Here is a 22,135-nt window from a genome sequence, read left to right as displayed (position 1 = left end):
TTAAGCTGTTCCATCCAATTACACTGGTCAACAGTGAAATCATTACTGACTTGAAAAGGCCCTAATCTGTAGTATTTTGGTGTGCCGAACACGAATATAACCGTGAAAAATTTGTATTGGCTCTCGTTTTGAAGATATTCATATACCTCATTTTCTATGTTTCACTGTGTAAATTTCTCCAGTAGGACTGCAGCAACATCCGGAATAATGATGTAACATTGCATAATACCATCATGCTCACATCATCCACAGTTGATTGCATCATTTTCTGATGCAATGCAATACTAATGCCATGCGGCTGCTGAAGTAAGTTGACGTCAGCAGTGTACTATACATGTGTAGGCCTATTATACTAATGCCAGGCGGCTGCTGAAGCTGACGTAAGCAGTGTACTATATAAAGCCCAATCAGATAGGTTCAGCATTTAAAATATTTTAGACGTTGTGCGAGACAGTTCAAGCTACTGTTACATAAAACTTATTATTTTATCCATTTACGTACAATAAAGAACAGTAATGCCTCGAAAGTGTGTTAATACCGCGGACAATTTTTGCTATATTTGTGGGGAAGTGACATTTGCCAACCAGAAGAAAAGTATCAATTCTCAAGTGAAGAAGGCATATCATCTTTACTTCGGATGCAAGGTTGGTGACCAAGACAAGCCTTGGGCTCCGCATATATGCTGTGCTACATGTACAACACAGCTTTCACAGTGGTTGAATTGCAAAAGGTCATCAATGCCGTTTGCAGTCCCAATGGTGTGGAGAGAGCCAAGCAACCACCTAAATGACTGTTACTTCTGCTTGGTTCCTCCTCTTTCCGGCGGAATAACGAAGCGAAAGAAGTCGAGAATAGTCTACCCAAACATTCCGTCTGCATTGAGACCAGTTCCACATGGTGAGGGACTTCCTATTCCAGAACCTCCAGCAGAATATTCTCTTGATTCATCTGACGAAGACAAAGGTGAGTCGACCTGTTCTTCTCCTGGTCCATCAGCATGCAGTGATCCAGATTTTCACTGTGGTGCATCATCAACCCCACACAGAATAACACAGGAAGAACTAAATGACCTGATTCGTGATTTGGACTTATCAAAGAACAAGGCAGAATTGCTAGGATCAAGACTCCAACAATGGAATCTTCTAGAAGAAGATGTCACAATTACTGCATATCGAAAGCGCCACCAGCAATTGGAGCCTTTCTTCAGAAAGGAAAGTAATCTGATATTCTGTTCCGATATTGAGGGCCTCATGAATGCTTTAAAAATCACTCATGACCCACAAGAATGGAGACTATTTGTGGACTCTTCGAAACTGAGTCTCAAGGCTGTGCTTTTGCACAATGGAAACATTCTTCCATCTATTCCAGTAGCGTATGCTGTCCACATGAAAGAGACATACGATAACTTAAGGCAGCTACTGAATTCCATTGAGTATAACAAGTACAGCTGGCACCTCTGTGGTGATTTGAAGGTAGTTGCCCTTTTAATGGGACTGCAGCAAGGATATACAAAATACATGTGTTTCTTATGCGAGTGGGATAGCCGATCAAGGGAAATGCACTACATGAGGAAGGAATGGACTCACAGGCAGAATGTAGCCATTGGAGAGAAGAATATCCAACACCCAGCTCTGGTTGAGGCTCAGAAAATCTTGCTACCACCCCTTCACATCAAACTAGGTTTGATGAAGAACTTCGTGAAAGCCATTGACCGGACTTTGCCAGCATTCCGATACCTGCATGAAAAATTCCCTCGACTCAGCGAAGCAAAGATTAAAGAGGGAGTTTTTGTGGGTCCTCAGATTCGAGAGCTTTTCAAAGATGACCGGTTCAACAACTTGCTGGAAGGTGACGCGAAACAAGCATGGAATGCTTTTCGCCTAGTTTCTACAAACTTCCTCGGAAATGTTAGGGCAGAAAACTATAAGGAACTAGTAGAAGACATGTTGATGAAGTATAAGAAACTTGGCTGCAATATGTCTCTAAAGATTCACTTCCTTCATTCCCATTTGGATTTCTTTCCTAGCAACTGTGGTATTGTTAGTGATGAACACGGCGAACGTTTTCATCAAGATATCGCAACAATGGAACAAAGATACCAGGGAAAATGGTCCACTACAATGCTGGCTGACTACTGCTGGACACTCCTCAGAGATGCTCCCGAACAGCTGTACAAGAGACAGGCGAAGAAATCTAAGATGTAGTCAATGACTTGATTTTTTATAGGTAGGCTATTACAGTTGACCTTTTACTATTGGAATGCATTTCGTTATGTAAACATTAATTTCTTGCAGATTACAAAAAAACTAGAGCCAATTTTGCAATTTGACTGTCATATTCGTGTTCAGCACATAAAAATTGATAAGAATTGACTAATTTTATTTCAGTAACATGACTTTTGTAAAAATTTGTTGTCCAGTGTTACTGTTTGGATCTTTAACATTGTTGCAGCAGTCACAATTTAATGTCTCTTCCATCTTGGATCCTTCAGTTTTCAAATTTTCCTCCTTAATAATATGATCCAACTCAAAAATGATTTAATCCCTTACACATAATACTGAGCATTTATATTATTGCAGAATTTTGTCACTGTTTTATATTAGTTGAATCTGTCTAGCCATAGGTATAGTCACAGGAGACGGTTGTTTTATTCAGTAAAATATGACAATTTTTTTGACAACATCGTTACACTAAATAACTGTATATATTACAGATAATGGTTATTTCATGCTTTCAAATATTTTCGCCATTTTTTAGTGATAAAACGCCAGACTTGTGTGGTATAGGCCCTTAGTATGTCACTAATGCATCCACTCCGACTCCGCATGTTGCGTATAGCTGCTTCCGGTTTCATCACGTTGTTATTTGCACTTTTATTGTGAACAGTTTCACGCATTAACTATTTTCTTATGTTTTTTTTTTTTTAATTACCAAATTACATCAGATTATAGAAATAGTGATGTCATGTAAAAGAAAACAATCTCGAACATCTCAACTCCTATCGATATCGTACCACGTCTGGTACTGAGAACTGGGAGGGTGGGGGTGATAATGTTTAGTGATTTTCAAAACTTCGATGAGCAAGTTTAAATTAGGTCTGAACAAAATCGTGTCATTAGCTTGGTTATAAATAATACGATGACATATATAAACCAATAAAATATCCATATAACTTCTACTGAAATAATCACGAATGACCAAGAAAAAGATACTCACCATAATTTTGGTCATCCAGGCTTGGTACGCTTTTCCACCTAATTTTGCTCTCACCAGATCATTTCCTTCATATTCTTCAAAATCGCTTCTCTGCACTTCTACTTACTTTAAAAAAATGATATTGAAAATATTCTCATCTGTCCATTCCATGGAGTCCACGGTTTTTGTTCGAGGTTTTTGCCTAACCATCTGCATGATCTTTGGTTTCTGAGGAAGCTTAACTGTTGAAATTGCGCGCGTATATTAACCAATCATATCACGTCTTTTTTCATAGTCATCCAGTCAGGATAATCGTTGTTAATATATTTTGGTTTTTACTGCAAATTGGCAACCAGTGACTAAGTCAATAGAATATGCAGTTTATAACAGTAATGGAGAGAAGAAAAAAGACGTTAGGACAAAGTCATTGAAAGCTTTTTAAAGCAAATACATTTTGTTGATGCTGGCCAGAAAATATTTTCCCATATTAATCTAGAAATACTCAGGTTAAGTACACAAGTATTGAATTAAAGATCTGTATGAACAATTTATACAGTATATCATTTTAAAAAAAGAAAAAAAAATTCACCTTTATTTAAATTTCACTAATATTGTGAGAAGTTTGTATGATAAATTTTCATGAACATTTTATGAATATAATGATAAAGATATTTAATATACATTTTTTTAAGAAATACCATGGTATTGCATCAAAGTACTTGAATTGTTCATGAACCATTAGTTATGACATTTCAGGAACTTCAAAGATACTATAATAGTTCATAAAAATTCATCAGTGTGTTCATGAACTTCAAGTACATGATTCATCAAAATTATTGAAGTTCATGAACTTAGTTGAGGAACTTTCATGAACACTTCATGATTGTTCATCAAGTCATGAATTTGTTTTCGTAGGGGTGTGACAGTGATGGTGCCTGCTACTTGGATACATGGTCTCAAACTTTCACAAGCAATGGATATATATATATATATATATATATATATATATATATATATATATATATATATATATATATATGAAGAAACTTGTTGCAAGCTAGTTTAAATTTACTTTCTGAAACATACAAGAAAGCTTGCGCAAGCTAGTTTTACTTTCTGAAGAAAACAAGTAAGCTTGCGCAAGCTAGTTTTACTTTATGAAACAAACAAGAAAGCTTGTGCAAGCTAGTTTTAATTTCTGAAGCAAACAAGAAAGCTTGTACAAGCTTGCGAAAGCTTGCACAAGCTTGCGGTTATATCCAGCTATCTTGCCTAAGCCTGCACTTGCTTGTACAAGCTTGCGCAAGCATCCATGTTAGCTTATAAACATCAAACTAGCTTATCGCAAGCTTGCCACAAGCTTTCAGCAAGGATGCATTTTGGTTTGGGATCAACCAATGATTTTTTGAGGTTATGTCCTTTTCATTTTCTTTTTATCCATTGTGAATGTTTCAGTTTCATATTGATACATGCAGCTGTAGATTCTTGCTCGAGTTATTACCCCTGCCAACTTGCACCACTCGCTGAAATAAGAAGGTGTGGGTATCAGTGTTATAGACACATTTATAGTTTTTTTTGCATCTTTTTAAATACAGCTGGAAAAGTACTCCAGTAATCTGGAAGGCATTGTAGCTGAGAGAACAAAGGAACTTCAGATAGAGAAAGCTAAAACGGAAATGCTGGTGAGTCAGATGTTGCCAAAGAAGGTGGTGGAAGATCTAAAGCAAGGCAAGAAGGTGGAACCAGAAAGCTTTGACTGTGTTACAATTTACTTCAGGTAAATTCATTTCTTCCTCTGCAAGCATGGCAAAACAGAGGATAACTTTTCCAGCATCAGTATTGTCAGCATTAAGATATTTTGGCAGCATGATAAGATAAATTAAAATTATTTATAGTCAGCATGATTAAACATAAGCTCTACTGTACTTTTTACTGACATTAAATAAAACAGTAGACATCACATCAGTAAGATTTGCAAGCCAGACCAAGCTAGCATAATGCATAAATACAGTGAGACAAATTCATTTGCACAGAAACTAAAATACAAGCAAGCAAAGTGCTTTTTAAAAAAAGACAGGATTTAAAAGTTAATTTTAGTGTTTAGGTAAGGAGAGCACAGGTTAAGACCTGAAGGATGTTAAGAATTAGAAAACAAAAGAGATGTAATAGTTGGGCACTTGATGGGGGTGCACAAGGCAAAACAGTAAAACAAATGGTAACAAAGTTTATACAATGGTACAAAATATGTAGAATGTGTTGCAGGCAAGGCACTGCTGTTCTGCTGAACCCTCCTTGGTAGATATTGGCAATGGAAACACAAAAGAAGTTGAAAATGCAACCGAACAGACCAAAAGATAATAATTTTTGATATCCTTGTTTAACTTGCTAATTGCAAGTGACTCACTGCACTGCCAAACTGCTGAGGTCAGTGCTGAAGCTAGTTTGGGGCCCTGATGCTGCTGGAGTACAATGATAAAGTTTCAGTTGATGACTTGGGAATATAAGCCAATTTTTTAGTTATTTTCCACAGAATTGACTTATTTTATGATCTCAGTCCATAATCAAGTTGGTTCTGCACAGTGACTCAGCTTGTCCACCATCTGCAGTTACCAAAATTAGTGGATAGATTGGATTTGGTAAAAAAGAACCATATTGATTTCAGGGTCCCAGAGAAAAAAAAGGTCAATTTCACTATGACTGAAAGAAGAGAGATGCCACCATCTACAGTTAACAAACGTTGTCCATGGTTTCATTCACTTAATGTAAGGAAAAACCCTATCCATTTTTAGGCTTGAAAAACTCAAACATGAAGATCACCATGACTAAAAGAATAAAAATGGTTTTAATGCATGCTTGAGACAGAAGGGGAATTAAGCCTCTTGAAAAGTGTTAATAATCAACACAGAAAAATAAAAAGGAATATTCAGATTCTGGTGATTATAAGCTGAATGGGTCACAATTATTCTTATTTGACATCACCTGCCAATTTGAGTATGACTCATGGCGGGAAATATGATTGCCATCGTCATGTGAAATGGAAGAAAGAATTTCCAAGAATTACATCAAGTTGAGAGATAGCAACAAACCATTGAGCTCCATAGGGTTTGGAACTAAAATTTGTGCAACTGTACTAGTGGTAAATAAAGTCTACGTGAGCAGCAGGGAGGGCAGACAGACCTAGGGTTCCCGACAGAATAAACCTTCCACAGAGAACTCTCTCATAGAAAGGTTCTATTTACCAAATAAAGGCTTCCTGGTGAAGTTCACTCGTTACTGAACCCTGTTCCATCAATAAAAACCATAGTCTGAAGATTTTAGCTGAAAAAAAAGTATTCTACGTGAATTTTAATTTTTTTTCATTTATTGCCATACGACCGACCATAGGTAGGGCCCTCCCTGCTGCTATTATCTAATTGCATAGAATTATGCCAGTCGGCGTTAAAAGATTTTATCCAAACCTATTCGATATCTTGACTGGGATAACATAGATTTACCATTACAAATCCATGAGGTGTAGCTTGAGCTCGTGAGAAGAAATTTTTGAATTTATTTATATCCACGTCACCGCCACACCAAGTTTGATGAATATTTCTTAGTGTATTAGCATCGACGCCGTTAAAAATAACCAAAATATTACAATTATCTCGGATCACTTCAGGTATCTGAGTATACCTCTGAGTTACATAAATGACATCAGTGTTTTTGTGTCGACCACGGGAGAATATTCTAGCAGGATTATTTTGTTTATCCAGCATCACGTCGTCGTAGACAACTAAATTATTGATCGACCCATCTAGATCATCAACAGACGGAGCCTCCTTGATGTCGGTGATAAATTCAATTATATCTTCACCGTCATTTAGCAACGCTGCATTTTCATTAAATTCTTTCAATACCTGATAGCAATGTTGATCATCCACAGATGTTGCAACCAAATACAATTTATCCCATTTTAGCCATCTCATTATCAGATTCAACAATAATTGTGTTTTTCCACTACCAGATGGACCTATTATTATCATTCTAATTGAATTGGGCAATGCAGCATGATGCTTGACAGGAACGGATTTTTGTGTAGCTGAAAAATCAATTACATTCATGATATAATAAATATTATGGATCTATATTGTGTCAAATGTAAAACACGCACACCAACGGTAGAGCTAACTACGGTTGTTACTCACAATAACAGATCAGCCGTTACTGGTAAATGTGAAAAATGTGGCACAAAAAAGTTTAGATTTGCCTCATCAACTAAAAAAAAAAATTCCACAGAGGTGACATCACCTCAAAGTTATCATCGTTACCAGGATTCCCCTGGGCTAAATACTCAGGAGAAAAACACCTACCAGGATACAGCTACTGCGGACCAGGTACCAGACTCGATATCAGATTAAATAATCAGGATCAACCAAATTCAGGTGAGGAGCCAATTAATGCGATTGATCGGGCCTGTATGATTCATGACATAGCATATCGAAATAAAGATATTCAACAACGACATCTTGCTGATATAAATTTAATTCACGCAATAAATTCCATAAAAAATAAATCTATCAAAGAGAGGTTAGATTCGTGGTTAGTTAAAAACGCGATGAAGGGTAAATTAATCTTCGGTGCCGGTAATTAATATGGAAGCGATTTATTATTCTCCAGCAGGATTTTGGCGGGGTAAAGCAGCTATCAAGAAGCTTGCAAAGGCTGCTCGAGTAAAACCGTCAACGGCTGCTGCTTGGTTATCTAAACAAGCTATATGGCAAATTTACCTACCACCACCAAAACGAATTGAATACGCGCACTTTGATGTTAGCGTACCAGATGAGGTCCATCAGGCTGATATAATGTTTCTGCCACACGATACTGTTGATGGTAAAATCTACAAATACGTCCTAACCGTAGTAGATATCACTAGCAGATACAAAGAAGCTGAGCCATTAACCAAGAAAACAGCCGCTGAGGTAGCTGATGCATTTGAGCGAATATATCAGCGAGGACCACTAACCTGGCCAATTTTACTTCAGGTTGATCCCGGACGGGAATTTTTTGGTGTGGTGACCTCATTAATGAAACAAAAAAATACAAAAATAAGACGAGGCAAGGTTAATATTCACAATGATCAGGCAATTGTGGAGAGATTCAACAAAACATTAGCTGAACAGTTATTTGGTTATCAATACGCGATGGAATTTATTCAGGATAAACGATCTAACAACTGGGTTGTCAGGTTACCCAGTGTTATTTCTGCGATAAATAACAAAACAACGAGAGCTATATCAATGAAACCAGCAATTGCCATACAGAAAGATTTTATACCGATAAAACGACGTAATTTATCAGCTCGACCTGTTCTTGGTAGTGTCATCGTCAGATATTTATACAAACCAGGTGAGTCTGAGGGTGGCAGAAAAAGAGCAACAGATCCAATCTGGAGCACGACGACACATAAGATAGTATCAGTGACAAAATCATCAGGTAGACCAGCAATTTACATGCTCGATTCGTTAGCGCCTCAACGAGGTTTTACTCGCGAGCAATTACAAGTAATACCAGCTGATACTCAATTACCGCCTCAGTCACTTAGATAATCAACTCCGCGTTGGTTACACTCTAAACACGTCAGCGTAACATTATCGCGATTGTGGCCTAAATTATTATTTATTCTGTCTACGGTAAATTGTCTGGAATCATTTTTTTGATAACTCCACGTCATTATGCAATTACAACCAGCACAATGATTTTTTTGTTTCTCTTTCAGCGATAAAATAAATTCGACATCTAAATCGAATTTACGATTATTTTTTTTTAACGGTTTGTTTATAGCTGATCAATTTTTTTTAAATCACATATTCGTCAATTTTATCATTAATAATTATTCTATCTAAAACAATCCGTCCTAGTTGGTTTATTTTTCTGACTCTAGATATGGCTAAATACACCAGATTAGACCATTCTACGTAATCGTCAGCAAGCTAAACTCTAATATTGGTTATGGTTAGTCCCTGCGAAGAATGAATTGTCATGGCATATCCTAACGTCCACGGAGATTTTTCTGCACTCAACATATCACTAACGAAATCGATATCAACAGTGACAATATCATTCAACACACGATTCTGCTTTCCTTGTCCTGGTATATCAGCGTCAATATTCTGCAATCTGGTATCGGCTGGTCTGTAACATAACGGTACTGGCATCAGTGGAAACTTTTCTTGATGTAACTTAAATAATCTCTGCTGAAGTACGTCACGTATTATTTTTCTGCTAGCCACAATCAAATCATTTGGAGTCCACGTTGATAAGAAATCTTCCATGGATGTTTTTGGAATTATTTCTCGCATCACACTGCATTGAATTTTATTTGGTTGTAATCGAATTAATCTTTTGAATTCGCTTAATCTACCATCGAGGGATCTGTAATCGGTGTTGACCTCCTCATAATAATCAACAAAATTCTTTAGCCATTCATGAGGTGATTCTCCATCAATAGGATTGGGTTGGCCGTGGTCGCCGCACATAATTACCGCTGTGTTTTTTGTTAGCAACCAATCCAAAAACATTTTTAATGTTTTGACGAATACAGTGCAGATCTCATCCCATACAATTACTCTGTTCACGTATTTCTCTCCCATTCGTGAAGGAGTCCATGTACCACCATTGTATTTGAAAAAACTGTGGTACGTACATGAGTTGACGCCACGTTGCCTCATCTCTCGCGCTAATCTATGTGTCGGCGTCAATACAATTACATCAGAATTTTAAAATAATTCTATAATTCTGGTAGTTCTACCTGATCCACCCGGTCCATTCACGTAGACTGTCTTGTATCTTGATGCGGGATCATACACTGATGGTGCTGTCGAAATTTCTGATATACTATCAGAATAATAATTATCCTCAGCAGGTACATCAGCGTTTTTACAATACCATAAAATACGTTCGTCTTTTACTCGCCATGTACCCCATGAACCATCACCGGTTAATTTTTCCAACTCTGGTAGAAATTTTTCATCAACATAGAATGAATCAGTAGCTACCCTAACAGCGTCATCAGGGAATTTATTTATCATCGATAGCAGATTTATACTCGCGTACGCCAACATTGACGATCTTAAATGAGTATACTGCGGTGACTCTCCCTCGAGACAGCTAACTACAGTACCTAATTTTGTTCCGTTTAATAAATAAACATTTTCTCTGTTATAAAATATACCTCTCTCAGAGGTATCAGCGATTATAAAATCTAATTCAGCTTCATCCATGATCAATCTGCAATTATGTCGCTGATGATTACATGAACCACCCTGAGTAAATTTTCCGATTATTTTTCTACCCAAATCCTTCACGTCGTCATGTTCAGTTGGCAGCCAAATGTCATTTTGTTTTTTATATGATACAATAGCCTCGCTGACCGTCAACAATGTCAACATCGCAGAATCTAGCATATATCGCAATAAAACAATTGGAACCCATTTTTGTTCTGAGAAATGTTTACCAAACCAAACGTAACATATCTTATGCAAACCATCATTAAATTTAAACAATACAACACGAGCGAATCCTGTCGGGAAAATCTGGCAATGGTCCATTAATAGATATTCTGGTCATCTCATCGTGGGGATGGCCAAATTGAGTAAAATATTTACTGCATTCACCCATTCCCAAAAAACTACCAGGATAACACAATATCATGTCAAATGAAATCATCTTCATAAGATTATACTCAGTATTCCATAATCCACCATGACCATATTCGATACAGCTCTGCTGAATATCTTTAAGAAACTCGCGTCGAGTTGGCTTCCGCGAATTTTTCTCTTTCGCTGCGTGAGCAACAATAGATGGAATCGTGAAACAATTAACCAACAAATTTTCATCCGCAGAATATTTTTTTGCCATTGCTGTCATTGAGTGATGTAAAGCTTCCCTTCGGTATAATTCTCCGTTAGGCCGTATGAATTGATCATATTTCTGATCACTGGAAAACAACCAAATAGATACTGGGTCAGATTTACTTATTTCATGAATAAAATCAAAATTATATCCGCTGTAAAATTTAACAACGTGCTCTCAAGGGAAAATTGTTACCGCGCTGCTCCATGCATGTGAATTATGATCAATTATTTCTATGGGTTCTCCTCTTGATTTATACGTGGATGAGTATAAAACCTCACCTGATATTGTTTTTACCATGATGGGAAATTTCAATTTCGCTGATAACACAGCAACATCGTCAATTGATGCACCATCAGCAACAGATTCTGACCAAGCATTAATCTTTTCTCGCCGCAGATCGGTTAACCCATTCCCGCGTTTCGCGTTTGTAAAATGCTCTATTATTCACTCAGCTACGCAATTTATCTTCGTGGACATCTTCATCTTGGCAAGATTCTCAACGGTGGGTTTATTTAGTTTATATACACCATAAACAACCGCTGTGACAGGATTAGCTCGCACATAATACGGTTTGTCTATGCCGGTCAATAATCCTGGTTTAGATTTTTTACTCACCGTTACAGATTTTTTCCCGCTAATTACAGGATCGCGCTTGTCTCGAGTAATCCATATGTCATTTTCGTTATATACAATGAATTTGATTCTGAGTATGTATTTGTCATCACCGAGTAAATTGATTAATTTTTTAGCTCTTGTATCGTTCATTGTATTGTCTATGTCGTTTGTCCTCCATGTGGACCACACATAAGCCGTTCCTTCATCGTAGAATTCTTTCTTGGCGAGATCTACCTCAGGAACAACATATTCAATATCATCAAGGTCAAATATCTTCATATTATATTTTAGACAAATATTTAATAAATAAAATGTATCAATGCAAATGGTTGATGGTTGGTTCGTTAAATTGTTGCAACAGGTCATGTAGAAAAGAATACTGTGGAAACATTTAGCTTATATGAAACGAGGTGGAGTTGGTCCAACCAGATGTATCAGATGCAACGTCGGAGTACGAGGGAAAATGCGTATTTGTTCAAACTGCGGTGGGAAAAAATATAGAGAGCTAAAACGATATTACAATAAAAAATCACAAGATAGTGATCTCGCTATCAAGTGCGAAGAAGATTATCTAGATAGATTTTCGGACAAACTTTGATTTAGACAAATCGATATTGTATAATGAACCCTATATTCAGAAGACATCCAACCATTCATAATTATGAAGCATCACGCGACGGTATTGTCAGAAACTACAGATTGAAAAAACCGGTTGGTAACGTTAGTAAGGCTGGTTATCTTATGTTTGGAGCCGGAAAAAATACCTATTACAATCACAGATTTGTATTTGAATGTTTTCATGGACCAATCAAACGTGATCTGGTAATCGATCATATTGATGGAAATAAACTCAACAATGCCATAGAAAACCTTCAGGCGATAACACAGAGCGAAAATCTGAAAAAAGGTAATACGGGTGGACGCAAAGTTTCTAAGGTGGTCAAATCAATCAACATGGAGACCGGTGAAGAGTTGCATTTTAAATCAGTGGCCTCCGCTGGTAGGTATTTTGGTATTTGCCCTGCATCAGTACAGCACGTCGCAACAGGGAGAGACAAATCAACATTCTCATACAAATTTGGATATTGGGTCAAATTCGGTTATTATCCTCTGATATTAGACTCAGATGAATAAAAACACTCTGATATTATTTGAAATAATTATATTTTTTTTTGCACATTTAGAATTAAGCTAATATAAATATGAACCAAGAAAATATTAATGAAATAATCAAATCTATTGAGGTACTTCGAATCAAAGAAATTCCTTTATCGGATGATTTAGACACCGACAAAATCACAATGGATTTTGAAACATTGATTCAAAACAAACAAGAAGGCCGATACACGCTGTTGTCCGAATACAGATTAATCAAAAAAATTCAATGTGCGATGCACAAATCGCTGATTAATATCGATGATGCACAAATATCAGATTTTACCCCGTTGGCGTGTGCCGTTGAGAAAATTCGATCAGCATTGTCTGACACGTATGAATCTAAAAAAATGATTGATACACGTGCGAGGCAGCTGCGAAAACTGATTTCTGAATAATTTTAAGAAAATCAACCATTTTATCCGATTTTGTCAAAGAAAAATTACCAAATTACAGATTTTCGTCGGGTCAAACCTCAAGCGATTGTCTAAATGATTTATCAATAAAATGCAAAAAAACGTCAAAATTAACCCAAAACCACCAGGAATTTATATAAAAAAAATATCAGTAATTGTTGATTTTTGATGATTTATCGATACATCAATTAGAAAACGCTTGAGGTTTGACCTGACAAAATTAGCAAAATTGTAGATTTTTCTTTGACAAAATCATGTAAAATGGTCTATTTTTTCACCAAATTGGATAATTTTTCATCAAAAACGGCCGAATTTTTCAAAATCTTCAGAAAAAAAACATAAAATAAAACAATTTTTTGTTGCTATAAGGACAAAATTAAGATCTTATTAGCAGATTTTTATTCAGAGTCTCGCCACGTATATCTAACAAATTCCCAGCTTGGTCTGTTAGTGAGAAATTCACTCTTGACAGCAGATTATTGTGACACCTCAAGTACACAGGATTGATCGGTTCTTGCACAAGTAAAAATCCAGGTGGGAATGCTGGTGAAAACGAAAATAAAACAAACCCCTGTTTTGCCTGATCAGACACAGATGCATCTGCGCTGTAGCTGTTTTCGATGATATCACAATTAAGATTAACCGCAACAACATTTGTCATATTTACTATATCAGGTGAAATATGCCGTCCGGTACCATCTGGTGCATTATCACGCTTAAGAATGGATGGTGGTGGTAGTTTTTTTCTCCATGCAGCGTGTAGTTTGGGAAACATCTCATCAATGGTATCAGTGAGAGATTTTTTTAACTCATCTGCGTTATATCCTGGTAATTTATGATTTGGTAACTCAGCCTCAGTTATCCGATACGCTTTCATAAAATTTTCCTTATTATCTGTTTTATCATCAATTATTATCTGAATTAGTAATCGGTGAAATTCTTCTAAGGTAGATATTAGATAATTCATTGTTTCAATGTTTTTAATGATTTCAGTACATGAAATTGATACATTAAAAATACACTCATTAAAATGACGTTTCAAATTATCTAATTCATTGTGATATTTTTCACTGTGTTTAATAAACATTCTATTAACATTAGTTTGAAAGGTTATAGTATTATCATTGATATAAAGGGTTCTATAAGATTCCCCCATTGGTATTGGTGTGGAAAATTTCCATGACATTGTTCTACCACCAAATACAGGATGATCTGTGTAGTACCTAAAATATTTATTAGGATGTTTAACTTCGCCATTCATCATATTATCAAAAACAATCAATGTCAAATCTTGTTGGTCAGTATTAAAATCTTCTCTCTTAGGTTCTGGTGGTGCTGGTTGTTGTTCTGGCATAACCTCAGGCCAACCCAGTATGGTTCTTATTGAACTCGCGTAGATATCAACCATGTAATTTGAACTTACCTCGATAACCGATGTCAATGTTGGCTCGTGCCCAGAAATCTTTATTCCAGGATCCTCTCCGGTTATATTTTTTATTCTCCATGTTAACTCGTCGCTGATTTGCTCAATCTGATAACTGCCTGTTGGTAATCCAACTATAGTCCAATCAGGTGTTCCATCGGGTTTATTTTTATTAGCAAAAACAATAGAATTATTCGACTGTAAATTTCCAAATGATTTGGATCTGATATTAGGCCAGCTGTAATAAACTCTCAAATGCGCTAGTGCTATTTCACTAATAGAAATAGGTGTTGGAAAAATAATATTGAACTCGGGCTTAGTCGAGCTCGCCGAGATCATCGTTGTTTTTTGCGGATTTGTGTTTGTCGCTATCTGCGTCAGTAATTCTGTCATTATTTATATTGATGTCTTTAATTGTTTGATTGTAAATCTTAGTCATCAGTGCGAACTCTGTATCAGATACAATACCATCATTGAGACTCTCTGATAACATCGAAGATAATCTTGAATACGCCGCTGTCACTGTGTTTAATTTATCTTTATATTCGGTTAACTTTGCGCTGGTACATGAAGATATTTTTTTTGCTATTATACCGAACACACCGGATAGCGTGGTAGTCACAGAAACAACGATGGTTATCGCTGCCGGTGCTATCATTGTTAACGCGGATAATATTATTCCGGTACCGACAACAACGGCAGATACTGAATAAACAGTAATATCGATTACAACTAATCTGTGCTGGTATTTTTTTATTTTTGTTTGATAAATATCGATTATATTTTTCAGAGACTCCTGCCACGCACGAGCCTGATCATATCGGTATTTTGATGCACTCATTTTATATTAATTAGGATGTTTTTAATACAAACTCAAGCACGTACGAATAATTTGTTCTAGATAAAGCACCTTCAATTGACTGTAATTCAAATACTGCTTCAGTATCTTTTTGTAATTCAACTGTTACCGGGTGAGGCGATTCAATTGATAGTCCAGCTATAATTACTCTAAATTTCATTGGACTAATCACTGTTAACCTGTATGTGCCGGTAACAGCTGGAGTATATTTTATTTTATTATCTGTTCTTGTCCACGTTACAGATGTAGATGATGATACCACACGAACTACGTCCTCGAATAATTTTTTAATTTCTGAGTATTTTATACTGATTGCAGGTGATTTACTAACAAAAAATTAGAGAGTTATTTTGTTTAGGTCTAAAGTATTTCTTCTAAAACTTGTGAAGGTTATTATATGGGAATCATATTCCTCACGCAGAGTACGTAATTTTAAATTTACATCATCGTACTTTTTTGTTACAGCATCCTCATCTGCTGTTGGATCTCCCAATGAAGATATTTTGTTTTTGCCCATATTGAGCTCTCCTGACATTGTATCGCCGGTAATTTTTACATGATTGCCGATTCTTTGATGCACTAAATTATTCATAATTCCAATACCATCATCAAGTTTTTTGATATCTTCCTTAGCAGTATTAAAGTCACCTACGTGAGTATTGTATTTGTCTCGTTTGATTATGTCACCTATCTTAACGTTGCTGGTCTTTAATTTCCCGTGCTGATCTTGAAAAATAGCAACCTCGTCAGGTCCTACTCCCGCTATCGATAAAAGATTATTTATGTAATCTTTTGTTGCATATTTAGATAAATCAACATCAACAGATTTTTTTCTCATGCGCGATGAGAGAGATCTACCGAAAATATCAACCATTATTTATACCCGATTGATCTAATTTATTTGACGTGTACTCGTGGACTGTTTTATGGTATGGTTTGTTAGATTTAGATATCGCATCGAGTATATTAATTGCCTCATCATCGCAGATCGGAGGATCAGTTAGTGTTTGTGTTGGTAGCGTAGAATACCATGCTGGTATATTTAATTGAGATATGTAATTAAGAAACTCACGATATGAGTCGGCGAAGATAACCTCGTTTGGATTTATCGCGTAAGCAACCCAATGAGTACCTGGTCCGGTGTTTTTATCAAGGTTTATAATTCCTGTTTCATATTTATTGGGGCGAGCTGGTAATTGATCTCGCATGAATACTCCTCTGAAAAATTTTATTTTTTGTTTTTTAGCAGCGTTAATTAGATCTAAATTTGACATCGGTGTTATTTTACTAATCGAAGACCTTTCCCGTACCATGAAGGGGGTGTTCCCGGTAGACAATAACCTCGACCTTTTTTTTTGCCGTATCTTCCACCGACTATCTTATTTACGGCTAATCCTCCTAGTGATCCAACAGCGCCCAATGCAACGGCTTTTGCTATAGCTGGTGCAGCCGCAGCGGCTATCGCGGGTAACGCAGCGGCCTTTGCTGCAATTAGCGCTGGTATCGCAGCTAACAGTGGGAAAAATCCACCTGTTTTTACCATATCTTTAATGGCACCAGCGGATAAATTAACCTGAATTCCTTTGTTACCTCATTTAGCTTTACTGAAACGTGCTAGCTGCTTTTTGGTTAGAGATAGCTTATTTGGTCCACCTTGAATTTGATCATGTTTCAACGTTAATTTTGTCCCGCAGGTTTTTGTGATGCTCGATTGTGATTTTTTTATCTGACCCGGAGTCAGAGTTATGCTAACGTGCTCATACATTTTATAAATAAACCGGTTGATTTAAATTACATTTTCTCCACAGGAGCGTCCATGATCGTCATGCGACCACCAATACCCTCAAGAATCATGGTCCTGTCGCTGAGTTATTCTTGCTTTAAAATGTATATCAACAACAGACTGTTTTATCAAATCTATATGCTCTAATGAAAAATAATAGATGGGGTAAAATGATTTAAAATCCAATTGAGATATCTGCAGACCGATATCTATATTTTGATCTCGCCCCATAAAGCTCCACAATCGATGATAACCACGCGCCACGGAATTACCTGCGTAATCTAATGAAATTTCCTCGATTGGTTCTTGATGTCCATTTATTCGCAGTGAGATCTCGCTGGCATTAAAATTATCAAAAATCATACGTTCTTGATACCCAATCGATTAGCCGCTTGAAGAGCCACAAAGATATGTCTCGGCGCAGAAACACCTTGTTGTGATGCTATATGCCAAGTAAAATTACCGTTGATGTTACTTTGAATGCTATCCGTGAATGTTGTCAACCAAGACATCACTGATTTACCACCCTGATTCATAAATGATAGTAATTTTCCTTCTTCGCTCGCTGATGGTGTCATCGATGGCATCTACAGGGTTAGTTTGGTTAGTACAACCTTACCGGCGTCAACACCAGCCCCCCTCCAGATAGCATCATTGCTGTCACCTTTTCGATAAAAGACAATTGTGTGTTTAGCTCCAAAAATAACCTTTCTGAAGTATCTGCAAAAACAAAAACATGAGATAATGAAATTACACATGAAAACCTTTGACGATCACCATCTAGCATAGACTTACACTCAGCATATCCGAGGTTGTAAGTGTTAACGGTATTATGAAGATTTGTAAAAGCAGCACCTGGTCATGGTACTGTTCCATCCACAGCATCAACCGCAGCATTTTGAGCCATTTGTATCGTAGTAAACATATTTGGTTCAGCACTGTTTGAATTATCCTTGGTAAACATCATGCTAGGTCCAGCTGATCTGGTAAAATCGTCTGAGTATCTTGCTAAACCAATAATTGTTGTTGCCACATCAACATTATCATTGATTGATTCAATTTCTCTTCCATCGATCATATATGCGGCGCTCTTGAATAAAGCCATGATACCGTTGTTAACAAATCCAATATTGTCACCTGCGGCATACGCGGTACCATCAGCTAATTTGACGATCTCACCAACAACCTCAATATAAGCTTCGCAAGGAAGAAAGTAACGTGTTGTATCTTGTACTTGCAATTTAATTCTGCTGCTGCTATTTGGTGTCACCGCGTCATATGAGTAAAACTGATAATCCTGAACAGAGTAATCTTTTCTCACTGGCTCATCCATGTTGAAAGCATCATTGGATGTCAGTGAAAACATTTTATTAATAAAAATATTCATCGTCTAAAACGAATATTACCTCCGTATGCGCTGGTGCTAATTACATTTTGAGGTTGTTCTAATGATTGTATCAGAGCCTCTTTTTGCGCTAACTCTGCTAATTTTTGATTAGCTGCATCATTTACTACCTTACTAACCTCGGCGGGCATCTCAGCGGTAATAGGTAATTTTGCCGGTGGTTTTTTTTGCACCAAATTTGATAATTTTTCCTTGATGGCATCAAAACCTTTGCTAGCGGCATCACCAACAGCACTGAAGACCTTATCACGAATGATGCCTATTGCTTTCGCTGATAATTGTTTAGCAATAGATCCAACCTTAGGAGCTATCCTGGTGAAGAGATCACCCAATCCTGACCCGTAGTTGTATTTGTATACGGGTAACCGCGAGTTGACCATGTGAATCTGTACTGGTCGCTGATTATATTTATGGATAATCATTTTTATTTATTATTTGATTTGTTTAATCACTGTAATAATCAACGATCTCATCAATGAAATCGCGGTAAATAGATGCGTCGATGATACCACCCTGAAATAACCTTCTGCAGATATCGGTTGCTTCATTGATTATTTCATGAGAATTATTTCCGGCTCTCATTCCTCCAATTAAAACCTCCAACCGAGATGATCGTTAACAATGCTATCGGGACAAATAGTATTGTATCCACTACCTGTTACAGGCTTTCGCATTCGTATTTTATACACATATTCTCTAAAAGATTTATACTCCGGATCATTTAGATCAACATTAGATTTCTTGTGAGCAAAATGCACAGCAGGAATCCAATTATCCTCAGTAATCTCAGAATATTTTGGTATCACATATTTTCCTCGATTTTTATACTCAAATGTGGCTATTTCGGTAGCTCTTTCTTCATCTTCAAGCTCTTTGAGGGTATCTTTATTAAATATCCTACTAATATTTCCCCCCGCTAAGTTAGATTTTTCCGGTGGGGCGACAAATTTTTCAGCTTCTTCATATATTTCTCCCTCCGGCGTTAATTTTTCCTTATTGACCTCCTTGATGAAAAGTCGATAATCCGGATCGTCATTCTTAAAATCTTTATTATAATATTTGAAATATAATGCGGCAGTCCAGTCTTCTGGATCCATATTGATATACTCTGGCAGTAGATATTTATCTCTTTTATCATAATCATGTGCAGCAAGCTCAATTATTCTATCACGATTTTTGACAAATTTAGAAACATCCGCTTTGAATACATCAGCGGGCTCTGGTTGTTGCATAGGTCGAACCTGCTGTACAGGTTGAGATTGTTTTAATCTTGCAGTATACTTGTTTACTGCATCCATGTAATTAACAAACTTTGGATCGGTTGTCACAACCTTATTGGCATTATGATGCACATTAAATACCCATCTAAACCAAAGTTTACGAGCTGCTGGTTTATAATTGGGTTTCAATATCATTCTTTGTTTTTTAAGATTTTCCACAGCAAACCTAGCAAGATCATTGTCATTTCTGATCGATCTTATTTTATTGATATTTTCTTTGGTAAACTTTTCAATAAAAGGAACTCTAGTAGAAGTTTGTTCTGTTTCATCCTCCTCATACACCTCCTCTTCTTCGTCTGCGGTTGGAATTTCCTGTTCAGGTTTTTTTCTAATTCCACTGGGTCCTGCTTTGACAGGTACAGGCCGAGGTTGTGTTTGTTCTTCAATTTTTTCAATATAGGAAGAATACCATGTTTCTTATCCTCAATAGCTTTTGTATCACCCAAAATAATCTGCTCGGTGGTCTCGGTAATTGGTTTAAATAATAATTCGGTTGACTCAGTAAATCCTTGTTTTGCATCTTCGACGGCACGTATTTTCTGCTTAACCGCTTCTTTTATTGGTATATATTTCTTCAGAGTTTCCTGTCGCTCTCTTGATATTCTTGTCCTCAATGATTCTCCAATATCCATGATTATGTCATTATTGATGTAAACTTTAATATAATTCTATGCAATTAGATAATAGCAGCAGGGAGGGCCCTACCTATGGTCGGTCGTATGGCAATAAACGAAAAAAAATTAAAATTCACGTAGAATACTTTTTTTTCAGCAAAAATCTTCAGACTACGGTTTTTATTGATGGAACAGGGTTCAGTAACGAGAAAACTTCACCAGGAAGCCTTTATTCGGTAAATAGAACGCTTCTATGAGAGAGTTTTCTGTGGAAGGTTTATTCTCAGTCGGGAACCCTAGGTCTGTCTGCCCTCCTTGCTGCTCTACGCGTACTTTACAAACTTTTCAGTTGAATATAATGTTTATTGTTGCTACACTTTCCAAATACCAAACTATTAATTACATTTTCCAGCTTTACAATAACAATTTATGGTATTTTGTTACACCTTACTGAAAACTGGTCAAACTTACGGAAAAAAAACAACTGCCTTACTGAGACAGACTAGTCAGGGATGGCAGGTCTGTTGCTGGCCTATAAGTCATTGTGGAGTACAAGTCAAATGAGCAAATTTGGCAAATTTTCCATTCTTCATCTTTAAGGTGATGCTGAGTATAAGACAAGGCCAGATCAATAATTCGGCTTCATCTTTTTCACTTCGTTCCACATAGCATTGCGAATTTTATCCCATTTGTAACTCAGTAACCTTTCAGGTCAGGATCATTAAATATAATTAAAAGGACCTAATTTGTTTCACACAAAGTATTTTAAATGTGTTTTGTACTTTTATCTAATATAATGATGCTGATCTGAAAATTTATTGAGCTACAGATAGAATAAAATTTATGATGCTTTGTGGCATTAAGCTATAGTAATTTTCCGTTTCATAAATATTAAAAGTATCACTATGCTATTTCAGATTAACAGCAGTAGCAAAATTGCATTATTAATGCTAAAATTCTTTTTCCTCAGTTTATTTTGAAAAGAGATACAGAGAGAGTGGCATATGTATTCCATTGCATTTTTCTTCTTGCACCTGGTGATCAAAATAAAATACTATTGCCCAACATGAGAGTTGAGTGTGAGAGAGATTTCAGCACTTCTGTTTTTTGAGCTTACTGCCCCAGTTTAGCTCAAGCTTTTGTCAAAGAGAGAAAACATTAATAAATTAAATAGTACATGTCAACTATGAAAATATATACCATACTCCTTCAGAGTGTAAATATTCACAATATTTATATCCATATAGACCTGTCCATTCCCGACAAATACGATTTTTTTTTAAGTGCATGTACTTTACTTTCATCAATCGGTACCATATTCATAATACCCTATGGGTAGCCTCATTTCCCTATTGGTAGCCTGACTAATCTGATCTGGTCTGCTGAATCTTGACCTCAAACAGGTGTTAGCTTGGAAAACCTGACTATAGCTGTAGCATATTTAATTAGCATATAAATACCACTACAAAACCATGTGCTTCTAAAAGGAATTGCTTA

The 22,135-nt window shown here is 36.4% G+C and overlaps 1 protein-coding gene across 1 annotated transcript in view; it reads left to right on the top strand.

The window, feature by feature from the left end:
• The window catches only part of LOC149781499 (uncharacterized), a 314,868-nt gene that overhangs the window by 238,379 nt on the left and 54,354 nt on the right, over positions 1-22,135 (top strand). Inside the window, exon 23 of the mRNA XM_089934975.1 lies at positions 4,791-4,972. Within this exon, the coding sequence (XP_089791101.1) occupies positions 4,791-4,972 (182 nt within the window). The remainder of the gene's footprint in view (positions 1-4,790; positions 4,973-22,135) is intronic.

The sequence above is a fragment of the Sinohyriopsis cumingii genome, chromosome 15, assembly GCF_028554795.1.
Source record: "Sinohyriopsis cumingii isolate HCF-2022 chromosome 15, ASM2855479v2, whole genome shotgun sequence".
Taxonomy (NCBI): domain Eukaryota; kingdom Metazoa; phylum Mollusca; class Bivalvia; order Unionida; family Unionidae; genus Sinohyriopsis; species Sinohyriopsis cumingii.
This window is presented reverse-complemented; position numbering and strand designations above follow the sequence as displayed.